The 26,704-nt window shown below is 41.1% G+C and overlaps 3 protein-coding genes across 4 annotated transcripts; 1 reads left to right on the forward strand and 2 right to left on the reverse strand.

Moving 5' to 3' along the window:
• Positions 1–3: 3 nt before the first annotated feature.
• On the reverse strand, positions 4–8,792 carry rcl1 (RNA terminal phosphate cyclase-like 1). Of its 2 annotated transcripts, XM_079234674.1 has the most exons (9): positions 8,643–8,792; positions 8,096–8,167; positions 7,634–7,809; positions 6,879–6,953; positions 6,636–6,760; positions 6,109–6,234; positions 5,678–5,834; positions 1,358–1,461; positions 4–175 (listed from the first exon to the last, which is right to left on the reverse strand). In XM_079234674.1, the coding sequence occupies exons 1-9, from the start codon at positions 8,770–8,772 to the stop codon at positions 22–24; spliced, it is 1,119 nt and encodes a 372-aa protein (XP_079090800.1). In that variant the 5' UTR covers positions 8,773–8,792; the 3' UTR covers positions 4–21. The 2 variants fall into 2 exon arrangements, with proteins under 2 accessions (XP_079090800.1, XP_079090801.1); XM_079234675.1 differs by lacking the exons at positions 7,634–7,809; positions 8,643–8,792 and having other exon boundaries at positions 8,096–8,165.
• An 852-nt stretch (positions 8,793–9,644) lies between these two features.
• Positions 9,645–15,949, forward strand: ak3 (adenylate kinase 3; the record flags this gene model as incomplete). The annotated part of the gene is made up of 5 exons (XM_079235450.1): positions 9,645–9,792; positions 11,481–11,600; positions 11,731–11,903; positions 13,731–13,849; positions 14,640–15,949. 5 exons carry the CDS (start codon positions 9,645–9,647, stop codon positions 14,749–14,751), a joined length of 672 nt encoding a protein of 223 aa, XP_079091576.1. The 3' UTR covers positions 14,752–15,949.
• Positions 15,950–19,367: 3,418 nt separating this feature from the next.
• Positions 19,368–25,940, reverse strand: cdc37l1 (cell division cycle 37-like 1). Its single transcript, XM_079235007.1, has 7 exons — positions 25,800–25,940; positions 24,212–24,511; positions 23,979–24,066; positions 23,119–23,234; positions 21,621–21,743; positions 21,341–21,514; positions 19,368–19,888 (listed from the first exon to the last, which is right to left on the reverse strand). The coding sequence occupies exons 1-7, from the start codon at positions 25,890–25,892 to the stop codon at positions 19,775–19,777; spliced, it is 1,008 nt and encodes a 335-aa protein (XP_079091133.1). The 5' UTR covers positions 25,893–25,940; the 3' UTR covers positions 19,368–19,774.
• Positions 25,941–26,704: the final 764 nt, after the last annotated feature.

The raw sequence follows: 26,704 nt of genomic DNA on the forward strand, positions 1-26,704 counted from the left end.
TTATTTAAAAAAAAAAAGTATTTATTTCAGGGTTTTGTTTATGTTGCTATAACCGATTCCTACACCAGTCATCAGGACCTTGTCCCCTCCTTTCCTTTCGTCTTCTGAAGGCTTCTGAACCTCGATCTTGAACATGATCTGGAAGAAATCTTTAATGTGTCGGAGGAACTCGATTCTGTAGAGACGGTGGGGGAAGAAAGACAAATGGGAGATATCATTTCAGTTTCATGAAGGAGAGGCGTTCACCCCAAATTGGAGGAAATATAGTCCAACTGTCAACACATTACACACTGGGAGTTTCACAACATAGTGTCCTCCGTCTACTGCATGCTGTGTGCTTCAAATGACGTAGGTTACCGTCAAAGGGCATCAGCCCGTTCTTATCTCATGAACCTTACCTTCAATTCTTAAAGCTTGAATGTCTAAAATGTAAAAGATTCCAATTTATAGGATCAAAAACAATGGAAAACATTTAAACTGGATTTCATTGGTCTTCAGAAGAAAGGAAAAGAAAAATCAGCATTACCCGAGTAATGAGGAGCGCATTGTGATGGCACTGCCAATCTTCAGTTATCATAGTACTGTACTTGAGAGGAACACAGCACCGGTACCATGATAACTGAAAATGGACAGTTCATAGTTCTCTCCACATTCGTGATGATAAAGATGTCTGAAATCAAATTTGTATTCAGTTGCTTTTCTATTAGTTTACAAAAAAATACTAGTTCAAATGTATAATAAATATATTAATTCATCATACATTCAACAAGCGCACACTCCATGAGGACACTAGCCATGGGAGCACAGCTGGCCAAGTCCCATGATAACACAGGAATGCAAAAGCACGTCAACAATTTGTGAAAAGAAAAAAAGAGCAATCCAAAGTCCATTGAATGTAACGGAGTCTTGTTATTCTTCTGCCTGTTACACAATAAATAAAATCAAAACAAATTCTAATGCATGAAATTGCATTTGCTCTCTTACCCTTGTACAAGCATATACTTTGAGCTGTACTCATTGCAAGAGCATATTGTGTATGTGAACTGCAGAGCTCAGTGTGTGTTTGCAGCGAGAACCAACAACTTTTGGGAGCATGGAACATTCAATTTAAGAGCAACTTAGTTATAACCTTTAGCAAATTGTGGTATTTTTCAGTGAAAATCCATAAAAAAAAACAATGAGTCAAAGTAGAGTGTATTTTTTGCCTCCGTTAATTTGTCCAGTATTTCATGCTCTACAGCGGGACGAGAACTTTGGAATAGTCACTTGCCAAGCAGAAGAATAACAAAGTGCATCGGTGTAGTAACTTATAAATAAGCCACGGCTGTATGTCTATTATTGAGTGAGGATGACTTACGTGTATGGGGAGAGGGGTCCGAGCAGAACCTTAGAGACGTCCTGTTGGCCAAGGGTCATCAAGAGCAGCGTCAGGCTTTGATTGGATGAGTCCACGTAGCCACCCTAAAACCGAGAGAGGGAGAGAGAGAGAGGAGGGGCAATTCGTTTTAACAACAAAAACAACACAGAAATATACGTCATGGAGGCGGAGATGTTCGAAAAGGACTCAACGACCCTATGACAGGGAATTGATCATCTCAGGTCCAACACTGATAGCATCTACACTTGCATAACATAGTTAGGTTTGTAGGCCAGATGTTTTAGCGCCGACACAAATTCCAGATGATAATGTCTGAAAAACAAACATTAAACTTCATGTAGCATATATATTTACAGTTTTGTTGCGTTTTGAGTACCGTGATCATTTTCCAAAATTGTATATGCATGTCAATCTCCTGAAGTAGTTTGTAAAAAAAAAAAATCCTTAATGACAGCGGATATATTTATTGTTATCTCTCTACAATATGTTTTTTCTTTAATAATGCTGCATTGTCCTGCCCCCTATGACCTTCTAGTCTGTTGCCAAGGACCCCCCCTCCCTCTGACATTTAAAGGACAGAGGATCCACTCTCTGTATCCAAGTGATCACATGTTGTCGTGATTACTTGACAGCAGCTCTGTGCTATTCCCCAGCTGGTATGAAGAGACTACCAGACACTCAGGGAGCTGTTTATAAGCCCAAATGAACATTAAACTGGATGCCCATTCTGTGAATGCTGTTTATAGTAAGCTAAACAAAATGTGTTTCTTGTAGTGTGCATCCATTCTAACCAAGTATGCAAGTAGACCAGTATTATGGTATTGGGACAGCTTGTCAGCAGGAATGTGATTGAAATACATACTCATATCATCCCAACCATGGCGACATTGTTTTTATTGTCTTTACTGCTAATAAGGCAGAGATTTTGCCCACTGCAATCCATCGCTCAGTGAATATGTTTTTATCAAATTTAGTATGCTGTAAAGATAATTTCAAACAAATACTTCATGACTTTAACTAGACAATCTTACAAATACCTACACCTCCTTCACATGTTCCATATTCTGTCAAACACATTCATCTGGCTACATGAGGGAATTTTTCATATTTCTACGTCCAAGACATTTTACCAATCACAATTTGCCTCCAGTAAAAAGTCAACGGTGGATATGATTCATTATACACAAAAAACATAACCAATTTTAAAGTGTGCAAAATGTGAAAGGAGTGTCATTGTAGATGAAAAAAAATGATGAAAAAGTGCCATGTCCGAGCAACTTTACCTTTTTGTGCTGTTGTTCTGGGCTACAGAAGTTACTTATATTTTCCCTGAAGTTTCTGGTTTCCCACTTTTTGTTCGACATATCCTTTTAAATAAGCAGCTTCATTTCAGTAAAGCATGAGAAATAAAACGCATCTCTGATAGATTCAGGCCCTGCCAGACAGTTAAAGTCCCAAGAGGCCAGCAGACACCAACCGACCATCATGGAAAAGTCCCTTGAATCCTTCGAGCAACTGGCAACCCCCTTTCAAACCATCAAACGGGGAAAAACACAAGGGTACAGACAAACTCAAGCATTATTATAACCTGTAAAACCTAATGAAATCAAACTGAGTGGATGTCAACAGGGTGAAATAAACTAATTAAAGAGATCTTTTGTATTTGTTAGTTTAACATTGAACAACATAATTTACATTAGTAGAAAAAACACATCCTGAGGTGTTCTGAGTATATTGGGATTGGATTACATAACAAAACTCTCAACAAAGCCAAGTTAGAAAACTCTTAAAGATCACTTTATATCAAAACTCAACAAAATTGGAACCACTTACATCAGCTCCTGTCCTGTGTTGATGTTGCTTCCAAAAACAAAATGTCCATCAGGTAGCTTTGGTTTACTACAAGAAGACGGTACTGATTAACCATTAAGCAAACAAGACGCACGATACAGAGGGCACATGCCCTTCAATGTGAATCCAGCTAACCTCTTTTACTTTCTGGGTTTTCAAAAATTAACTATTCCAGCACAAGACTCACACTCCCATTTTACGCCTATCAGCTCTCGAAATCACCCTGTCCTCCCGCTGCAGTTACGGTATTAAAAGCAGTTATTCAAATGCTGTGCAGTCACTGAACTGCTGGATCTACATTTTCTATCATCAGCTGTATAATAAAAAAAAAAGAAAGAACAAAACTCTTTCAGTCCACCAATCTCTGCAGCTGCTCAAGAGAAATGTTAGCTACCCACTCTGTTAAGAGGATGCGTCCGACAATATTCCTGATTCAGAGTTAATCAGCACTACCCTGACCAGCTAACTGGACTCACATGGCTCCTATGAGAGGGGGCTGAGAGAAAGAGCCTCTGAGAGTGGAGGCACACAATCACTGGATCTAATTGTAAAAATTCTGATGAGGTGGGCTCTTTCCCCCCGACTATGTGAAATAATGTTTTGCCTGTACATGTTTTTACTCGCAGACAACTTAGTTAGGCTTACAGCCAGCAAGACTAACTAGACTAACAAGTGTGCCTTGTAGTGTTTCCCTAAGGCACACTTGGGGAAACACTACACGGGCAGAAAGATATGGAAACATAAAATGTGACTTTTGAGGCCTCAAACATAACCGTAAATCACCTGTCATGGAATCCTCATTCATCAAGCTTGTTCGGACAATCACTCTTCAGCTGACACGCCTCTTAACTGCTGAAACGATCACTGACCTTTGACCTCTGCACCGACATATCTGTGACTTAAATTCACAAATGTCCGTTTTTAGTTCATAATGGCATTTTCCTCAACAACAGACACGTTCATTATTTTAATTTTATAATGAAATTGTTCACGTGTGGGTTGTCGACGGCCTCTTCTGGCTCAGCACACATTGTGAAAAATTATGAAAATCTGGCATGAAACCAAATTGTCACTGGGAACAATGCATCAGAAGTTGCAAGTCCTGACAGGACAAGGAACCTCTTCTAAAGCAAGGCTACCGTTTCCAACATTTATTAAACAGGATTTACTAAAACAGGCTATAGCATGGAACAGATGGAAGTGAGAAAACGTGTAACCAAAACATTTGATTTGAATGAAATTTAAATTTACATTGAGGTTCTGCCCATGAACTGTCTTTCAGTTGAATTCCAGAGTGGGGTCATTACCGGAGAATGCGGGCAAACAAGGGCAGCAAGTGTCAGTATTGCTAATCTAATGTGCTACTCTAATGTGTCCGGTCTGTCTATGTCAGGTATTCCCCAAGAATTTTGAATTGTCCAGGGACAAGCTGGAAACGAGAGGCAACAGATAAAGTTTCACTAGGAAATATGTGTACCACATGGAAGTGGCTGCTTAGCATTTGAAGAAAATGCATCCCTTCAAAAGTATCCAATAATGAATTAGCATTGGATGTAATCTTTAAATCAGACTTGTTAAAGATGAGTACGGGCAGGTTACCAATATGTCGGCTTCAATTGTGGTAATAAAACAGGACAGACGGGGTATTTTGAATGGCAGTTGCGTTGTAGATCAGTTAGGTGAAGAAAGAGCTGTCAGTTGTTGCCTGAAGTTTCAGAGCAACTGACACACAAACTATGAAAAAAAAAATGTTGCAATGCCTTATGTTTGCAAATCCTCACTGGTCTGCCTCTCTACATATAACCTTTATTTTACTAAAAAGGCACTTTGAGATCAAGTGAGCCCAGACGTGGGCAATAAAAAAAAAATCTGATTACATCAGCATCAGATTGTTCCGGGGTTTGTTTTGCCGGCCTCTGTACTAATAGATGGCATTTCATACTGAAGCCGTTTAACTAAGACTATGATTGCGCTGCAAATACAAAAAATGTTGGTCCTAGAGTTGGACTGTTTTGAAGCGGGGTTGTATGAGTTACTTATCCATAGTTTGTTACCTGCAGGGGATGGCGGTTTCTCCAAACTAGGGGCATACTGACCACCATCTACTGCAGGTAGGATGAGAACTTCATACAACCTCACTTCAAAAAAGCCAATCTATCTCTTTAAGTAAAGAGGAACTTTGCCTGAGATAATCTTACAGACTAAAATGAACCAATGTTGTAACCCTACACAAAGTGAGGGTTGACCATCCAACCATGCTGTCAGCTAAAAGGTAGTGAGCCACTAACCCTCACCACTTACATTTAGTTTCACTTACAGACCACAATAAATCAGATCCCAAGCCAAAACGACTGATATCTGGAGTTATGTTTGAATGGACAACCCCCCAAAAGCACTAACGTGATGAGTGTGTGTGGAAAGTACCGTATGGGTTTTTTCAGTACTTACCCGATGCACCTCCTCCAAAAGCAGTTTGGCACAGCTCCTGCCGAGGTCCTCTGGTAGCATGGGGTCTCCCTGCCCCTGCGGCGTGGACGACATCTCAGCGCTGAGGAAGGAGCCATTCAGCGTCTCGGCTACCAGAGCGAGACCGAAACCTGGAGACCTGCAGTCACCCAACATGAATTACTTTGAGTCTATCTCTGAATATGCTGGGATAATTGGCACATTGCTAATAAATGCAGCAAGAGTGTTGTTCCCAGGCTATGTTTACATATAACCAGTATGCTACGGTACCGGTGTGGTTTGTCAGTATGAATTTTACGTAATGATGGTGTGAGGACTGAAAACTCTGAATAAAGTGACTACAACTTAAAAACTGAATTTATTTTAGCAACAAGCGATGGCTCGTTTGAAAAATGTATATTGGAGGTACTCACTTGCCAGAGTTGGCTCCTTTCATGTGGTCGGTGTGGATGTAGATGTCTGGAATGAACTGGTTGAGGACGGCCCTGGTTGAATCCACTATCCTGTTGGCCATCTGAGGAGAAACTCGAACTGAATATCTGGGTTCAGATGGTCAAGGACCGTTGAAAACTCATACGACATAGTCAGTTCAACTTAAAACTGAAAGGAGCACAAACTTGAGAAAACACTGAGTTTAGTTTGACATTAATGATGGGATAGATATGTCAATTAGTCCACAACTTATTCAGCAACTGAACTGTGAGGATTTGCTTTGAGAAGATCTTTGGCTTCTTGACAAAACATATGAAGCCATCACATTGGGCTTAAGGATATTACTAGAGGAAAAATTGTTATTTCCCCCCAATACCCTTTTTTATAAACACGAATAATCAGTAGACTAGACAACAGGATTGAAAAGGCTTATAATTGACAGTTTGTATCACATCAGTCATGAGTACAGGTGAATACAAGTCCATGACTGTGAGCCTGAGAAGGATACGCCACTCCTCTGATCCTCTTAATCTTTCCTGGGTCAGTCAGCTGCACTGGCCGGATGGTCCTGCGGACAGGACATGAGAAAAATACTTCTCCTCCCCCACCAGGCGCCATACCCCTCTTCACCACCTGAGGGAGCAGCAACAGAGAGAGTGAGACAAGAGTAGGATTGTCTAAAGTTGCAGCACTATATTTTAATGTATAACATGACACCATGCTTATCAACAGACCACCATTATGTCCTCACCTTAATATCAAAGCCCTCTCCATCAATGCCAAACTTCTTCATCAGAGGGAGGGATGTGGACTTAAGCATGTCGACCTGCAAGAGACAGAGTGTTAACATCCTTAAAACATGCTTCTACGTCTTCACTAGTAAGTCGTAGAAATGTACAATTTCCCATCACAGCAGCAATCTTTTTTCTGTGACATCCCCTTCTCCAGAATCCCCAATACTTCTTTCTGCTTTCTAGTCTGTCCTTTGTTGACATTATACACTTGTTATACACACACAAACATAATGATGCAGTGGCTGAGACTAGACCGCTATAACCTGTTAAAACATGCAAACAAACTCAGGGGCAAAAATGGGTGGCACCCACAACGAAGAGAACAAACTGCATTTGTAAATATAATTTCTCAAGTCGGTATAAAAACATCTGATTTATTTAAAAACCTGAATGCGCTTCTGACCTATTATCCATTATGTTATGCTAAAAAACGCCACCTCAGACAAACAGCCTGTGAAGACGCCAACATTGTTGATCTGAGCCGCCATAATTGCATGAAAGGATGTGTGCACTAGAGAGCAGTGATCATTTGGGAGGTACCCATAAATTCAAGGGTTAAAGTAAAGAAGTTGACAGGTTTCTTTGCAAAAGCATGCTTCAGCTCCACCCAGTATTCACAAGCTATTTGAGTCTAAATTTAATCAGAAGGTGCAAAATGACAATAAAAAAAGATAGTTAGAAGGTAATCGGGCGCATGCATGCGTGTCCTCACCGTCGGGTCGATGGGGTCGTTGGTGACTCCCCTCAGTGTGGCCTTTAGGGGGGTCTTCATGAATGGAGCCAGCATGAGCAGGGCCTCAAGATAGTAGCCAACCGAGCGCTGCGTGTTACAGTCATGTTCTACAGAGCCGCCATGCAACAAGCCAGGCTGGTAGAATAACATAGTACCTTGTGAAGACAGACACAGGGACAGAGAGTGAGTCCATAACGTAGTATGTGGTACTTTACAGTCTAGATGTAATGAAGCTGAACGTTACTACACCTAACGCCACATGGAAAGAGTACAATGAAATGTTAAATAATTGTGAAAGAACACAAATACTGAAAACACTAAATAACTTTTGCTAAAACCCTGTTATTCATATCTAAGATGTCCGTCTGCTGGTGTTGATCAACCCTAAAAGTTCTACAATGCCCAGGCAGTAAACTGTTTTGTCCTAAAGATAACACTCACCTGTTTGGTTAATCTCTATTTTGCAGCCATTGGTCACTTTTTCTAACAGTCTTATGAAACTGGCCTCAAAATCTGGAAAAGACACAGCAGAAAGGTATTCAATTAGTCAAACATCTTCCAACAGCTTAATCTGAGGACGAAAGACATGTTTTCTTCCATTAAAGCCAAGTCTACCAAAACTTTGAAATACCAACAAGTTGGTTAGAACAAACTAATGCGTTATTTAGTATATGTTGCATACAGTACTTAAAACATATGGATGTACACAAGTGGATTAAGTCCTGTGGGAACTTCGGAGGACCCTACCTCACATGTGCTACTCTTCATTATGAGGCACACCTCTGCAAACACTTGTCCAATGCTCTTGACAAGTAAAACAACGACACAAATGTGTACAGTGAGGTAAGATATAATGTATCTCACATCTACACTACTGTCCCATGGCTTCCCCACATCCGACGCAAACACACTCCCAACTGCGTAACAGCTAGCACGTTAGCCGCCGCGCTAACTGCGACGCCACATGCAGAGTGAAGATGCAACTCACCGCGGAGCCCCGGGTTGTCGTCTTTGGACCGTATGTTTGAGATTTTAACACGCTTCCCGCTGAGTGTGGACAAAACTAGCCTCTGTCTGAAGAAATTGCAGCCGTCGTAGGCGAGCCCCTGGCTTGCCATGTTATTGTTTCTGCCTGGCGTCAGTGGAAATCCACGTGTGTTTGTCCAGGAAGAAGTTGGTGGGAGGCGACGCTACGGAAAGGCAGGAAGGACAAAAAATATTTTTTTTTTAACTGTACGTCGCTACTTTCGGCCACTATATGGCGCCAGTTAACCATTCATGAAAACACGGTGGGCGTGGCCTGACGAAGCTTTGGGTCTTAAAGGCACATAACGTGATCAAAAATGTAAACAAATGGGTTACTGTGCCATAATTTTTATGCAGACTGTAAACAGATCAAAGTAAACCGGAGATTGCTTTGAATAAACAGACACAGGTGCTTAAATCTCGCCGAAAAACCTCCTCTCTTTTGTTTTAGAGGCTGAAAACAGCGAGCAGACTGGTTGTTATTCAACCCAGCTCGTCTGCCTGCCAGTCTGCAGGTCTGTCCGCTGAGGGGATCACGGCTCTGCAGGGATTAATCACCGCAACCTTCACAACAAGCTTCCCCCTTCGGTAGATCAATTGCATAACCGTGCTCCAGCTCAGAGCTACAATGCACATGTTACATCTTCCGTACAGTGTAAACGGTGACATTGGCGAGGAAGTGTGTCAACACGCCTGCTAGAGAAGCTCTTCACGGTGTGCGTCCTCCGTGGCAGCGGGGCCAGATGAGGATACAACTCTCGTTTGCTTCCTCCTCCTCGTCCTTGTGATGTTGTAAGGAAATAAAAGTCAAGACTGCGAAAGACGCGCCCACTTTTGGTTGCGCACTTAGTCGTCTCCGGTCCAGTCCAGTCCAGGCACAGCATCCAGCGAGGTTTCATGGGAAGGACACAGACGCGGCTATCCTGTTGCTAAATACTCACTTTGAACAAATACTCGTCCAGAGATGGTTCTTCAGCGGATTTTCCGTGCTGTCATCATGGGACCTCCGGGGTCGGGCAAAGGAACAGTGTCTGCGCGCATAACCAAAACTTTTGGACTGAAACACATTTCTAGTGGGGACATTTTGAGAGCCAACGTCAATGCCCAAACCGGTAAGAGAGTTACCTGTCTTTACAAGTGTCGATGTGGTTTTAAACAAAATGCTGCAACTTCAGATGTTTAACAAACATACCTTTCAGAAATCTTATTTAACATCATTGTTTTTTGGATGCACTGTGTACTTACACCATGTATTATCATGCTCAAAATAAAATATAAGCAGATTATTACACTCAAACATTATATAGCATATAAAGTGTGCAACATAAAGTCACTAGCACTGCTAATTTCCTTGTCTTGCTGTGGTGAATCTGAGTATATGTGCTCTCATGATCCAAGGTCAAACTAACTTGCAAGTTATACAGGATGTTGTTTTTCTGTATATGCTGGAAACACTTTACCCAGTTCAGGAAGGAGGCCCACTGTTCCTCAATATCACCTTGGAGGAAGATAAAGAGAGGTGTAAAGATAAGGCAGGTTGCACCTTTGTTCCTTGAGAGGAGGGACTACAGAGCAAGAGGTGTGTTTTTACAGCTGAGGATCGAAGCAGAAAGGCAAGGTTACAGTGAGGTTAGGAGTCTCTGCTTTCCCCACATCATGTCCCATTAAACTGTCGTACACATTCCAGCTCCTCAGTTTGTATTGTTCAGCTGAGCGGCTCCACTGCAGCAGTTGACAGTCAAAGCATTTTGTCTTATTGACTTCCCCAGCTCAAATCTTTCAAAACAGTCCTTTGAACTGAACCGGTGACCTTCCACTTCAAGAGGGCATCTGACTAACCTTCTCACAAATCAAACTGAACATCAGAAATGCCTGTTTGGGTGTGTGCACTGCAAATGAACCCTATCACAATGTTTCAAACGGACTGATACATTATCAGGAGCAGACTCCTCCTTACTTTGCCAATACTTGTCTTGATAATCTGGTAGCCATGCAACAAGGCCTTTTGCTTTGTAGACACCTATTTCTGGGTTCAGTGTACCGGCCAAGAGCGTATTGGTGTGCCATCTTCATTTATTATGTTTGCTAAACAAATAAAGGAAACAGCAACACATTCAGTAGTCTGTGTCACATACACAACACAGAATAACAGTCATTGCTGTACCCATTTATTTCCTTGTTAAATTCTAGTTATTTGCTGCATATGAGTTGTGTTTTACCCATTGCTTTTTATTATGGTTACATCACAGCAGTATATTAGCACATTCAGGTAATTTCTGCAAAGCTGCAAGAAATTAATTTCTTCAGCTGGTCTCATGCCTGAACTTCTATTATCCATTATCCTGCAAAATGTTCCATTAAGTAGCTTTAGAGCAGACACATTGTTTTGCTTATGCAGCTTGATTGTATGGTGATTATAGTTAGATATTCAAACCCAAAAGGTCAAAACTGTTTTGTGCACCATTTTATACATATGTCATCCAGTATTATAGTTTATGTCTGTAAATCTTTGGTTCTTTTTTTAACGATGTAAACTACAGTTCTGTGGTGTTAAACGCTTGACAATATGGAATGTTTTTACAATGAGGGACTCACTGCAAACACTGCCAGGGTTGAAACGGCTAAAATCATGCAAACGTTTTATTTTCTGGAGAAAATGAATTTCAGTAAATGCTTTCAGCAAGAGGGACAGTTAATATTTACTACTGTTGTGTAAGTAGCATTGCTGTTAGAACAAAGACAAAGAGTTTTGTAATGGACAGTATCTCCTCTCTCTATCTCTGTTTCCTGTGTGTGTCAGAGCTCGGCCTGTTGATGAAGTCCTCTATTGATCAAGGTCAGCTGGTACCCGATGACGTAATGTCTCGTCTCATCATGAGGGACCTGAGAGCGATGGATCAGAGCAGCTGGCTGATTGATGGTAGGATTGATCATATCCCCTGGGCTTTATTGATGAACCCAACTGCAGGATGGGATTTTGGTATAGTTATTTATCACCTTCTTTCCTCCTTGTAATTTTTGCTTTGCTTTACTCTGCCCATCTCTACCAGGTTTCCCTCGTACTGTATCCCAGTCAGAAGCTCTGGATAACGCCTACAGTGTGGACACAGTCATCAACCTTAATGTACCTTTCCAGACCATCAAACAGAGGCTCACCTCACGCTGGACTCACCTTCCCAGCGGCAGAGTCTACAACGTAGATTTCAACCCTCCTAAAGTCTCTGTAAGTACATCCCCTCTGAGCTATTACTCATTTAACTATATATACCACATATGCAGAGTTAGGGTTTATAAAGTACTCCGCTTGTTTGCGTAACTGATGGATGATTCATAGCTGATGTGCTTGTGGTCACAGGTTCTCACTGAGGCAGTGCTTTGCAGCACGTTCCTGCTTGATTACCTGCACAGTAAGAGGAGTTAATCATTGGCTTCAGTCTACTCCTCACAGTCCTTTTTGAGAGGGAACCATGTGACAGAAACGGACATAATAAGTGGAATGAAGGTTAAGGGTTTTAAAAACAATGGCAGTGTCTCTTCTTTCTTCTAGTTCTTGAAGCAGCTGTCACCTGCCCTTAAAACAGTGAACACACTTAGAGGTCATTTCATCACGTACGTCTTGTACCAGAGATCTGACTTAAGCGCTCAGGACAACTTGAATAGTTTGATGCATGAATACACCTCAAAGTGTTCCTCAGCGCCTGTGCATGCTCTCTGAGTAAACGGAAGAAGCAAGTCTCTGCATGTTTCACAACATAATATAATATATCATATAACATCTGCTGAAATGCACATATGAGTAGACTGATACTTTGAAGGGATGTCGGTGGTCGTGATGTACCTCAAGCTATTACTATGACCCATATTCTGTGTGGTGTAGGTTTCTATTTAGACTGGCTTGAGATAGTGTTGAGATATGTGCACACTTTCCTTCTCGTCTTTCTAATTAAGTCAGTTCAATACACCTGAATTTCAGTCATTCTAGCGGCGCTAGAGATGGCAATGTTGGTCTGTTGGTCGGTCCAACAACTACTGAATGGATTTCCGGGAAATTTAGTGCAGAACATGTCGTCCAGATGGTGAACCCTACTGACTTTGGTCTCCCAACTTTTCTCTCACACAACCAGCGCGTCAAAACATGTATTTGTCCAATACTTCCTCAGCTGTACTTTGTGTTTAGTTTGTCTTTACAAATGTTATATAAATGATACAGTAGACAGAGATCCACTTTGCTATGTAAGCTAAGTGTGATTTTGACCGTTCCCACAACATTGTTACATGTCACAGGTGTAAATTATACAATTGATGATGGCTTAATTTCATTCAGCTGCTTCACTTTCAGGCTCCTGGTACGGTGCATGTTGACTCTCTGGCGTGACTCACTGGGACACTTGAATAGAGCAGAGCCGTCGTTAATGTTATTAGTAACACTTGTGTTGTTCCCTACACGGGGAAATGTCTGCTGTGAAACAGCATGTGGGTTTGGCCAGCATGTGGCTATAAAAGATATGATGTGCTCTACTTTGCTACTGTTTGTTTGAGATCGTTATCTAATGACCAACTGCTATTCTGGGTTGTTGGTCAACGTGCATTCAATGGCAACGTAGAGATGATGTCTCACACGGGGTTGAAATGTTGTTCACACAAAGCAACGCAATAAATGTCTTTTTACATTATTCAGCATCATTACTATCGGCCTTGTGTCTCCTTTTTGGGCGCCTGGTTTGAAAGCAAAGACAACATGTTTGTGTCTCGAGCGGTGTTTACATTCTAGTCCCTGAACTGTGTTTGCATAAATCTTTCCGTTGTGGACTAGTTCCATAACTGGAAGTTACAGTGCCTCAAGCCTTTCTCAAGCAACTCTGGCTCAGCTGGTTTCTCACAGTTTTCCTGGTAAATACGTATTATATATTTCCACTTATTTTATAGCATCCATCCATTTGCAGCTTGCAAAAACCATGCATTTAAAAAGTACAGCATGTTCCAGCATGCTGTACAGTTGTAGTATTTAACTAATTAAGTCAGCATTAACTGGAGTTTGTGTGTCCTTCAGGGTTTCGATGATGTGACGGGGGAGCCTCTGGTCCAGAGGGACGATGACACACCAGACACGGTCACGCGGAGACTGAAGGCCTATCAAACCCAGACGGAGCCCGTCTTGGAGTACTACAGGTAGTACAGATAAATCAAAATACACCTCCACCTATTTTTTGTCTATGTCGATTACATTCAGACATGCTTGTTACAGTAACCTATTTTACAGCCCTAAACACAGAATCTAGTTAGTTTAATATCTCACTGAAGTGCACGCCTCATTATCGCTTAAGTAAAAGATAATAAGCAAATGCCACTGAACCTTGACCCCTGGCCTTATCCTCCCTACACAGTCATCATACTTACTTGCATGATTGAGGAATTGCTAAAGAACCAAGAGGACAAGCTAATAAGTGCAAACACCCATTTTCTTCTAGTTAAATGAATATACAAACATTCATTTTAATATATTTTTCTATCAAGAAAGTTTACCAGAACCAATAACCCAAGCAAAGAAATGTAAAACAAAAAGTACAAATACGAGACTTGCAAGGCCTCCGACCCAGTTTGTACATTCATCCATCTTTCTATTTCTGGACTAATTAGACAGGAAAACATATTACTCTGTTTCCTCAAACCACAGGGATATGTTTAGCTAGTGTGCCACTTATTTTTACCACAGCATGAGGCTGTTCATCATTTGAAGAAGTACAGGCACAGACTGGGAATAGAAATGGACAAGTGTTCACTTGAAAGGATGAAAAACTACTTGTTTATTTGCCTTACAAAATATCTTACGGTAGTGTTCAGTTTTCTGCACATTAAAAACTGTGTATAGATCGTGTACATGTGTTTCTCGTTGCTGTGAAATATTGGAATAGGAGTTCACGTAGTTAAATCACATTTTTGATTGTCTTTGCCCTTCCAGGAGCAAAGGGGTACTAGAGATCTTCTCTGGGACAGAAACCAACAAGATCTGGCCAGACGTCGAGGCTTTCCTCCACAGAAAACTCTCCCCCGCCAAGCAGAAAGTTGCATAGAAAGCCTGAACAGACGCGGGCGAGAAGGGTTAACGTTTACTGCCAGAAACCACTCTGTCCAATCAGCTGCTGCTTCCTGTGAAACAAGAGCAGCGCCATCTGTGTAATAATATATTCTGAATGTTCATAAGGAGGACCAAGCTCATGCAGTTTGTCAGGAAGTGAAAGTAAGATTGCAGATATTGTTGGAGAGAACGCCACCATTGCACTGTTTCCACAACGTTGATGACATTAGTTTGGGAAACTCTCCGGTGTGCATGCAATCTTTCAAATATTAATCCTTAGAATTTAAAATTGGTTTCTTTATGAAACAATGTGCCTTAAAGCCAGAAGAGTTCACTGAATCAAATAGTAACTGCAGTCTTTAACTGTAGAATATAATTTTATTTTTAGGTTTTATAAATCACAATCATGATTTATTTTCTTAGTTGATGACTAATGGGCCCAAGCAATACGAAATTTTGAGCTAAATAATAGACTTTCCTGCTTTTGCACAAAGAAATCCTTTGAAAGCAATATTGCATGGGCTTTTTCCCCAAGCGTCACAAATGTATGCAGAACTTGGGACTGTTTCTTGTGCAATGGGTTATTATTAAAGGGAATTGCTGCATGTTATACAACTTACTGTAAGTTCACTTTTGCACTCAAGGGTAACAAGTTAGAGATAACAAGTAGCTCAGTGAATGTAGTTTGAAGATACTTTTACTAAATATGGACCACAGATTGAATAATGTATAAACCACACTTATATAGAATATTTTGTATTTCTTAACCAAACCATCATTGTGTAACAGCTTCTTTTAACCACCTTAAGTCTTAATTACATTGCCTCTGAAATATGTTTCCATTTCAACCAGGCGCTCCTTGTTATGGCAAAGTCAATAAGTGTGTATTGATGTTTGCCATTTAATGTGACTTGACAACTGAAAACTTGATTGAAAAACTGTATTGACCTAAAACATTTTAAGCAGTTTGTCTTATTGTTCGAAGATATCGCAGCATTCAAAGTTGATCTGCAGTTTGGTGTTTTTGCACTCAAGTCTTCAGAATGTTTCACCGTGTTAAAAGCTAGAGAAAAGTTGCCTTTCAAATGTACTAAAGAATGTTTCTTGAATTGTACTGTGTGTATTTCTTAAAACACTTGAATACAATATTTAAAAGCAAGTCTCCTCGTCACAGACAACTGTGTCATTTGTAACAAGTCAAAATAAACTTCTGATACTAGTCACTGTATGTAGTATATTATTGTACACCAATAACACAACTGAGTAACTTTCCAGTCATTGATTTAATTACAAATGTTGACACATCGGTGGAGTACGCTTCTTTTTACCGTCATACTCTAATGGACAGTTTAAAAAAAAATTGGATGATTTTGTTGGTGCCTTCAGTTGTTTGGAGATTTGGATGTTATTGCTAGTTTATGAAGACTTAAGCCATTTTCCCCCAAGCAGAGATAAGGTGCTCTGGTAAACTCTTTCTAACCCCCAGATTGTTTTACATTTTCTGTTAATCTCTAGCTACGAAAAAGGATTAGGGCCACACGTGAAAAATATTTTTTTGTTCTGACTTATATATTTGTCTCACATGTAGCCAATATCCTGTTCTGTATGTAGCTCCAACGAATTACATTCATCAGACAGACAAACCTTTCCCCCACATGTGCAGTAGTGCTACCCAGGGCCTGTAAACAGATGTTGATGTGTTAAATCGGTTCGATAAGGATTTATAGACGACAACATTTCAGGCTCCTCAGTGTTAAATGTCGTATTGTTGTATACATTAAATACTGCAGGTCTACAAAGAACTGTAGCAGTTGACATCAAGACACAAACATGTAGCACTTGTTTTATATTATAGTCATTGACAGCGTCAAGAGAAGACAAATCTTACGGTAGTCTACTGTGAAGTGTATACTTTTCCTATAACTCAAAGATTAGTGACTGAAATTCCTACATCAAGTCTCAATCTTCACTCACAACGTTTGTGATAATCTTTAAATATTTTAGGACGTTGAGAAACCATGAACATAAACCACAGGTTCAGTACAACAGCCTTAAGCCATACAATTAGTTTGCATAGTGGATTAGTCACTTTGGACCCCAAAAACAATAATTAAAAAGTACATTTCAAACCACGACAGTACATTGCTTCAGCTTCACTGCTTACAATTCCTCTGTTCATGTTTACAGTTTGTATGGTACTGCCCGACACCAGCACTGTGCTCTAGACGTAAAGCTGGGAAATAATGAGTAGTGAAACGACATGTGCGCTGCAGAACTATGCAGCACACAGTAGCTTTCAGTTCTCCACACATGCATTGAACTTTAATGCATCACATGGAATATTTTATTCCCCAGTCTGCAGTAAAACTCTTACTGCGCAAGCAGATTTTCCATACTGATTTTGGCTGTCAAAAAAAAAGAAAACTATTAACAAGGAGACAGTTAATTGGAAGCCTGATAAACCTGGCAAAAACTCCCTTGAACACAGTGATAAAAAGAAAATAAAGTCAGCAAACAGCATAAGAAAAGTCAAACAAAATGTCTACAATTCAAAACGCAAGCTAATCTAAAGCCTGTTTTAAATTCTGGACGACAGGGGACACACAAAAAAAAAAAAAAAAAAAAAAAGTAGAAAAATCTAAATACAGGAGGAGGAAGCATTATAAATTCACATGCTTCAAATACTCCATCTCAGCAGAGAAATATAAAGTGCAGGACACATTCAGATGCAGAGGATTCATTTCTGCATACAAACATACAAAGATGTCTTTATGGGGGGCTCAGCCCTTTTCATCCCTCGCCTCCATAGCGGTGCTTTTCAGCTCCTTCGGTGTAAATCACAGAATTTAAAACTTTAACCAACACAAGACTGACTTCTGTCACTTGCAACAGGAAACTGGCAGTTGCGATTCGGTTTCGACACTGAGAATTGTGGATGGAAGCCTGGGAAAGAAAACGTACGATGGCTTTACTCTGGCCTGTCGCTGAGCCAGGGAAAATAAATACACAAAGCCCATGCAGGCCTAGTAAACCCTTTTATTTTATCACCTGTGTGCCAGTTGAAATTTGAAGCTTTGATCATGTGAAAGTCTGATAAATAACTCATAGGAGGAGGAGCCTAATTCATTTGATGAATGTTAGCCAACAATTGTAGTGCCCTCTTTACACCGTACATTACCATGCCTTCTGCACCCAGATAACAGATAACAGAGATATGGATTGTTCAGTTACACTCAACACCAAGTTCATCAAATTTGACTTTGTCCCTCTAAAATGCATCTTTGCTTTACCATGTAATAAAAACAGAGTCGTTACATTGTCTCACATGAAGAAGCATGCACTCATGTCTGTAGCTCAATATTTGTCTGTGCATTATGGTGCGCCACTTCAGTAAATTAGCAACTGACTTATTCTGACAAGCGGAATTATTTGTGTAAAAGAGGACAATATGAGCGGAGGCAGCCAAGTGAACAACAACAACAACCGCTGTCATCTTCCGTTGTCTTATGTGAAATACTATTTATTTTACAGGGATTTCATAAGCATTGTGTATATTGGGTGAATTTGTTTTTTGTCCGACAGCAAAGACTAGAAACATTCTGAACATCAAAGATGTTAATGGAAGATGTAAAAGGAGGTAGTTTGATTACTCAGCACTTTAATTGCTCCTTTAAGCCTCTCCAGACAACACGAGGAATACTTTCTTTCAGAAAAGTATAACCACTAAAACCACTCTTCTACCGCTATCTGCTTACTGTAGACAACTGAGCCAGATAACAGACGAGCCACCCACGCATGTTGCATTATGTATCCTCTCCTCATAAGCCTGAGAGACCTGTGGGTTGTGTGCCACTCAATACATGTGTATCAGTTGTGAGTCTGAGAGCTGTAAGAGCCAAGGCCTGCAGGGTGAATCTGACCCCAAACTCCTTAATCAACCTTTTTCCTCCAAGATTGCAATTCATTTTTAGCCTGACAAGTAAAATGCTGAAGAAAAACAGACATCCAAAAGAACCCACAACTGGAACCGTATTTGTACAAATTCAGGCATTACGCCATGAAACGCACACAAACTGCGCTTTGCTCGTTTAGCATACAGCTAGCAGGAAAGCTTTTAGTAAAATAATACAAAATATGTGAGGTCATGTATGCCAAAATATAAAAAAGGTATGACAGCGGCTGAGAGACTGACGAGAAGTCGGAAACTCTCCGGGAAAGAGATTTCTCTTTCATTCCAGACATACCACCACAGCGTCGCCTTCTTTTTCCCCTCATGCTTGAATCTAATTATTCAACAGATCACACCTGCTGAGTGACCATCTTGGCTCTCGTATACAGTAGTTACTGCATACTTGCACATGATCAGGTACTTTCATGTTACTTATACTAGACACGTTGCCTTAATAAATGTCAACAGTATAGCAGACCTTCTAGTGTATGAAACGTTCACCATTAACCAAAACTCACCACACAGGATACAGAGCCACTGATCCGTCAGTTGTGCTTCTCATGATTCATTTTAAGCAGCTAAAAAATAAAACACAAACTCCTCAGACGTCCACTGACCAGTGTCAGCCATTAGATTTGGTACCCAACTGCCCAAAGGCTTTATTGGTGTAGTATTCTTTGTGTTCCTGGTTGAATTGTTCAATTTGTCAGTTTGTTTGGCATCCAAGTAAGGATGCTTCTCTGTTTCAGGAGACATAAAGATAAACCAGCTTGAAGGATAAAAGAACTCCATCTATAAAAGCATGGTTATGGCACTGCACGTCGGTTCAGCTGGCAAGAGACACTGCAGTGAAACAATCACAGCGGCACAACAGCGACAACACTGAGAAATGTTTGTCATCAGCAAACATTATTTCCTTCAGTTTAAAAGACATCCTGTCGTTTTATTCCTGCTTTGCACTGCAGTTATTCAGCCTGGTCTGCTGTGTAAAGAGGGCTAAAAACTCAGGTTGTTCCTAAATGGGAAGGCGATGGAGATGGAGGGAAAGCGAGGGCCGATCCTACAATCCCTAGGTCTCCATCATGAGTATATCGTCTGTTTCAGTAGCGTCATCCTTTGTCCACCTCCCTGTGCTCGGCCACAGTCCAGCCTCTAAACAATGCTTCATGGGATACTCTGCCACCTAGTGGAGGGAGAGGAAGACAGGAGGGTCCAATGAAGAGCCAAAAACATTCAAAGATGAGTAATGTCATGCACACATTTAAATCAAATACAAGTTTAAAATGAAGCTGCAGAGAGACTCTGGGGGATTAATCCACCGTTTCCTGGTCAGAGGATTATGATGGTTATGCAACTGCACTCTTAAACATGCCAATGCCCTAATCTGAGCTATAACTAGAATTTTGATCATGAAGTCACGTGTTTTCCAGCGCAGAGATTTTTTCACAATGAACTAAAGCAAATCTGTGAGGAGTCAAACATCTGCTTTTCTTGGGAAAGAAAAGCTTTTCATGCGTAATTTCTACTCAAATCACCCCTCAGAGACTGAGTTCAAACTGAGATTAGAGAAGAAAACAGCTAAAATACAAAAGCAGGACTTTGAGAGCCGAGCTTCGCTTGCAACAGGCCTGATCACATTCCTGGGTAGCCATCTTTCCTCTGTGGGAGAAGGGGAGGATGTTTTTTCTCCCTTTTCTCTATGTACTAAGTTTGGCAGCTAGTCAAGTGTTGGGACCAACAAAGGGGAGGCCTCACTCTCTCTAGACTACAAAAGGCTTTCAAACTACAAGGATCAAGTTTAGTAGAAAGCATGTTGAATCCTTCACGTCTGGTATTGCAGACAATTTAAAAAAAAAAAAAAAAAAACAGTCCAGAGAGTAAACATTTACCTACATATAACTCCTCTATCCCTTTAAAATGGTGGAGCAGGTAAAGCTCCTCTGATTGATGCAGAATAATTATCTAATCATGATGCGTGGGGATTTTCTGTGATACCCAAGCTGCTGACAATAAGATTAGTGGGAGTAGACACTGATGTGAGAGGTGAGGACATCATCTATTGGAAAACTAAATCCACTGTGGTGCTGTTAAACAGTTTCAAGATTTCCCTGCAGTGGAATTTGTGATACCCAAATGTAATTGATCTTTTATTTCCTTTTGCACTACTGCTAGGTTATCAAGTTTTAACTTTGAACGCCACGTCACACGACCAGCACATTTGAGTGAGTCGGTTAGAACTAAAAGCCAGGATGTTCCATCAAGTCGCTACTGTATGGCAGAGGTTTCAAATTAAGCAAGACAACAAAAAAAAAGGCTGTTTGGTCTCACTGTTAACATCAGCAGCATGAACTCAAGGTCCTGGTACGCAGCATCAATGTTTGGCAGCTGCTGCATTTTTATTATTTATTTAAGTAAATATTTCTGTGCATTTTTTGTGGCAAAGATATCACTAAGAAATAGAACTTAGTACTAGAATAGTGCTAACTATTTAACATCTAGCATCCAACTAAAAGGACACTTACTTGTAGATACTCACAGGACTAACATACAACAGCTCAATGGTGCCACCCTACAGCTGTGTGGAGTAACTGCAACAGCCTATTAAAAAGAAGAAGAAGAGAGAAGGAGCACTTACTGGAGGGAAAGAGTCCAAGGCTTCTTTGGGGCCGAGCTTGCAGTTTGTGCCAGTTTTCTGTTGTTCAACATTGTTGGTTGCATCATCTCTCGACTTGACTGCGTGTTCTTTCACTCTGTGTTTGAAGGCCTCAAGCTCGGCATGGAAGACTTCTAAGTAGACGTCTTGTCCTTCCTACAAAGCAACCAGGGTATCAATGTTAGGAACGCTGCCTTAGGCATGCACCTACACAGGGAGGAGCAGTACGTTCACAGTATTAATTAGATGCTTTTTATCTTACTTTGGCTTTGTGGAAGAAGCGTCTGAAGCAGCCTCGAGGATCCTGCTGAGAGTTCGAGGCCATTTCCAGGATGAACTGCATGACTACAGCTTGGTGCGCCACCTGCTCCATCAGCGCTTGTTTCTACAGGATAATACACGATTTTAAAAAGGAATGATTCAAGTCACTTGAGCTGCGTGATTAATTATTTCTGATACCTAGAATCCATGTAGGATGTGCTTTTGTATATAGTGAGTTTCTAGCTACTTTCAGTGTTTTATGATCCTATTTAGGAGATTTCTAAATGAAGCACAATGGTGCATTATTTATTCAATCAAACTTTTATTACAGACTCAAGGTCCAGATAATACAAAAGACATAAATAGAATAAAATACATAAAAGCACAATTACAATACATAGACCTGTCAATGCTTTATAAATAGATAGCTGTACCAGTGTCTCCACAGATGGGACTGGTAGCGTGTGGTACTATACTTTATGCTTGATAAAACCAAGATGATCTCATTTTCAGAGTCATTAACTCGACAGAGAAATGTATACATAACATTTCTTAAAACAGCTTTGAAAGTATTAACTCCTGCAGCCACAAACATTTCACTGGCACTACACCATCTCGGTCTCCTCAGTAGTATTCTCATGGCGTCATTGTAAGCTACTTGAAGTCTCCGTAGGCTTGCTTTTTTGAAATTAGACCACAAGTGTGCAGTGTAGAGTAGTGTACAATATGCTCTAAACAGAGAAATCTTCACTCCGTCTGTACACACACCAAACTTGCGTGAGACAATGTTTGCTTGTGCATACATCCTACGACATTGCCTATAAATATCATCATCAGTCATCTGTTCTGTAATAAAATGTACAAGATATTTTACCTTATCACAGACACCGAGTTTGTTATAGACAATTTGGAGTCGGGGAATTTTAGACTTTTGTCCTCCTTTGTTCTACAAATCAAAATAGCACTCTTACTAGCATTGTATTGTATATCATGTTCCACACCATAGACTACATACAGACAGGAGCTGCTGGAGACCAGCACTACATGGACAAAAAAGTACAAGATCATCTGCATACATAATATGATTAATCAAAGTAAAAAAAAAATCAGGACCCACATATGAGACTTTCAAAAGCAGGGGAAGATATTTCTTTATTTTGAAGTGTAATACTCGCTGTTGGCAGGAGGGAGTTTAGGCTTTAACTAACCCACAACTGTATTTTCAATGTTAGTGGATGACAGGGCACATGCTCAGGCTCGTGGGTCTGTGTTTACACTGCTGTACTGGTTCGAGGAACTACACTGAGTGTTCATCATAACGATGCAATATGCCATCGACCGCAACTAGATGGCCCTTATTTGTTTTTATAGTTTTTGACAGAAACCGTCAAGAGTTCTCTGCCACAGAGGAATCAACTTTATCTGACTGCAATTACACATAGAGGAATAATTGTTGTGATTATAAAAACAACACCAGCCTGATCCTTTAAGTAACTCACCCCTTCTTGCTGCAGTCTTATGCACCACAGAATCAAGTAGTTGGCAGTTTCATCACATATGAGCTGAGGCATGTCTGCGAGGAACCGCTGACTGTCGTCCCATCTCCGCAACATACCTGACAAATGGATACAATCTTTAAAAAAGCATATTGGTTCATGGAAAACTCAGGTGCTTGCCAATATTTGTTTAATGTTATTGTGTTTATTAAATTGACATCAGAAATATTTACAGCAATTAAAAGTGAGAGAGTTTTGTATCATTGGGCACTTAAAGCATCTATAATTGGAACTGCTCATAATAAGTTAGTGATCAGTGCCTGCTTAACATTTTAAACTGTCGAGCTTTTCTGTTTCAACATTAAGAAATGTGTAGGCTGTGTTCTACACTTATCCAGATCATTTTACAAAGCATCCTGAATGTTTCAAGACTGACGTCCTTCCAGTGCTCTTCAGGCTTTTATGGAAACCTTTTTGAAATTTATAGTTGTTGTTTTTTTAAGTTAGATTGTTCATGTGGTAAAAGTTGAAAGTACGGACTGTAACATGGACTCTTCGGCACAACTCTCATGCAGCCAAACTGCCTTGCTAGAGGCACAAACATTAAACATAAGTACTTCTACCACAGTTGGGTGTAATGTGTTGAGATGAAATCTCTGCATAAAACTGAATCATTTATCATAAAATGTAGTATGCACGAAAACTAAATATTTTAGTAAAGCTGGGGAAAAAATCCTGCAGCAACCAACAGCTACAATATGATATTGTATGTACTTACAAACATACTAGACCCAACCTTTTAGTTTTTTACTATTAGTCTGAGGGCAGGACCAGTCTTATAAGAAACTTGAGATTACACTTACCAAAATGCCTGAGCTCTTGGTCATACTTTTGGAGAAAGCTCTTGCACTGATCCACTTCTATAGGTTGACTTGGGCCATTGATGATGCTCTGGAAGAGAGAGACGACATTGATTAACTGTTGATAAAGTTATTAAATGGTTAATAAACAGTAGGTACACACATTTAAGTAATAATAAGAAAATGTTATTAGACAACCCCACGATACATTAGTTCTTTGAAATCAGTTTGCTGACCTTATCAAACACATCCCAACTTCTGACAGCTCCAAGCACAGGACTGTGGCTGGGTTCCTGACATCCCAGCATGCTCTCCTTGCGGCGCCACTCCTCCTCAGTGTGCGTGAGTTCGGTGGGGCAAGCCTGAGTCCGAGCACGTTCCTGCTCCAGGGACTCGGAGCTGTGGACGCCAAGAGAGCAGAGCTGTTCCTGGGCCTCTGCCAGTCTCCAGCTGGAGACGATGGAGGCCTTCACACAGCGGTGCTGGCTCTCGCAAAGTGACGCCATGGCACAATCACAAACGTGTGATGACGGTGACTGGTGTGAGGTAAATGGAGGAAGAATGGAGACGATTAGGACTATGAGAGAAAGGTTATATAGTATCAGGGACTTAGCAGTACACATTGTGCCTTTGACAAATGAGAGCATGAAACTAGTATTTCCTGTCTACCCACCGTAGTGTTTGGTACACCTCAAACATGCACATACTACTTTCTGTTTCTCCACCAACCACACTGGAGGTAAATTAGCCAACATAAGATGTTATCAGGGCCCAGATGATAAAAGCAATTTGGGGTTTAAATCTAGACTGATGGAAAGTAAGCATTGAGAACACGAGGATGCTATCCTATGCAAAAAGAACAACAGGTTTAAGTTTTTAAAAATAAATAAAGTGTGCACATCTACAACGAAAGCACCGGCAAGAATCCTGTGGTAGTGTACTTTATATTCAACCAGCAAAAGCACCCAAGGGTTGGCCACTTTAACAACATCCTGCAAAGGCTTTAACTTTAAGTTTTAAGCTCCATCCTCTTTTTTTCCCTCCCCAAGTTTTCAAAATAGCCTGAACCACTACAAACTGCATGCTCCCTCTGAATCACACCACAACCATGCTGTATTTAGTACAGGGTGGAGCAAGAGGGCTAAAAATAAAAAAAAGGCTTGTATCCATTTGACTCATGGCTACCAAAACAGCTGAAAGCCTTATCTAGTCAACAACAGTAACCACACACACACACACACACACACACACACACACACACACACACACACACACACACACACACACACGTCACTTGGTGTCTGAGAATATCAAGAACCTGGGGGGGGGACAGGACAAGGGAGCTGTTGCTGGATGTCTTGCTGTGGCCTCTTACCACCTCACCATCCCACACATGAGGGTCTCTCTTTCCGCCATGTCCTAACAGGATGATGACACAGCAAGTGAGCTCTGTATAACTACTTTAACCGCGTTAAGGGGGACATAGACAGCTTGGTTGCACACGTATGGGTGTGCATGAGGGCAGTATTCACTCCAACATGCAGCCTGGACCACTGGGGTTGTGCAGCATGAGAGTCATTGGCCGACTGTGATCATTTAGCTAGCTAGTTAGCTAGCTGATAAGACAAAAGGTGGAAACAGAGCCACGGAATACATCTTCACCCTGTTGAACAACAGACAAGCAATCGAGGTCGGCTTGAAGTCCTTTCACTGATCCCTCAAACAGGTTTAGCTAGCTAGCTAGCACGCTTGTAATACCGTTAAGTTACCTCTGCGATGCCAAGTGGTGTTTAGACAACCCGGCCGCTAGCATGAGCTAATTACCTGAGGGTGAGGACGAACGCCACTGGACCCCTCTGGTCCGCAGCTCGATTCCCCGTCGCGGCGGACCGGAGCTCCGTTACTCAGCCACTCCATCGGTCCAGCTAGCTGCTGCTGCTGCTGCTGCTAGCTGCTGCGCCGGACGAAGCTCGGTGTTGCTGTCCGGGGTCAGCTGTCGGCTGAAGTTATGTAGGATTTAAATACCAGACTGAAACAAATGTCAGCAGCGCCGAGGCGAGCCGACGGGGGGATATGGCGCACCGAGTTTAGATCCCGTTATTAACATCGCGAGCAGCAGTCTGGCTGCTCCAAGTTGCCGTTTTAAGAGGCGTCTGTTGGTGACACGCAGAGCACGTGGTAAACAACTTTGACCACGTGACAAGAGCTCGCGCATTACAACTGCGCATTACTATTTTTTGCTGTTTGTTTGTTTTACCTCGACTTAATTACTTTGACTTAACAACGTGAATTGGTGACACGTGTTATCCACAACAGATACAGTCGCATTGCTTCTCTTTGAGGTCTCAGGAAACATTTCACATGCTCTATATCTGAGATTGATGAGGACTAGTTTTTACACAGCACACTATCTTGTCCCAAATCCCCAATAAGTCTATTTGGATTTATCTTATTGGAATGTTAAAGGCGTTTCATAAGAGGTTTAACGTCGCTATGTAGGTTAACAAATTCATATTTTTTCTGTCAATGTTTTCTTTGGTCATCATCTGTCCATACAAAGTCCTAAAAAAAAATCATGACATCACCATAGACTGTACAAGAGGTCCTGACTGGGCCGTGGCCCACTGGTGCGCCCCAGACCGCCATCTAGAGGGGCGCGGAGGTACTGCCAATGGTGATTTTTTTCCAAAGCTCCAAAGCAAGGTGAGGATATATGATCCTGGATGCAT

This window comes from Taurulus bubalis, assembly GCF_910589615.1.
Source record: "Taurulus bubalis genome assembly, chromosome: 19".
Classification (NCBI taxonomy): Eukaryota; Metazoa; Chordata; class Actinopteri; order Perciformes; family Cottidae; genus Taurulus; species Taurulus bubalis.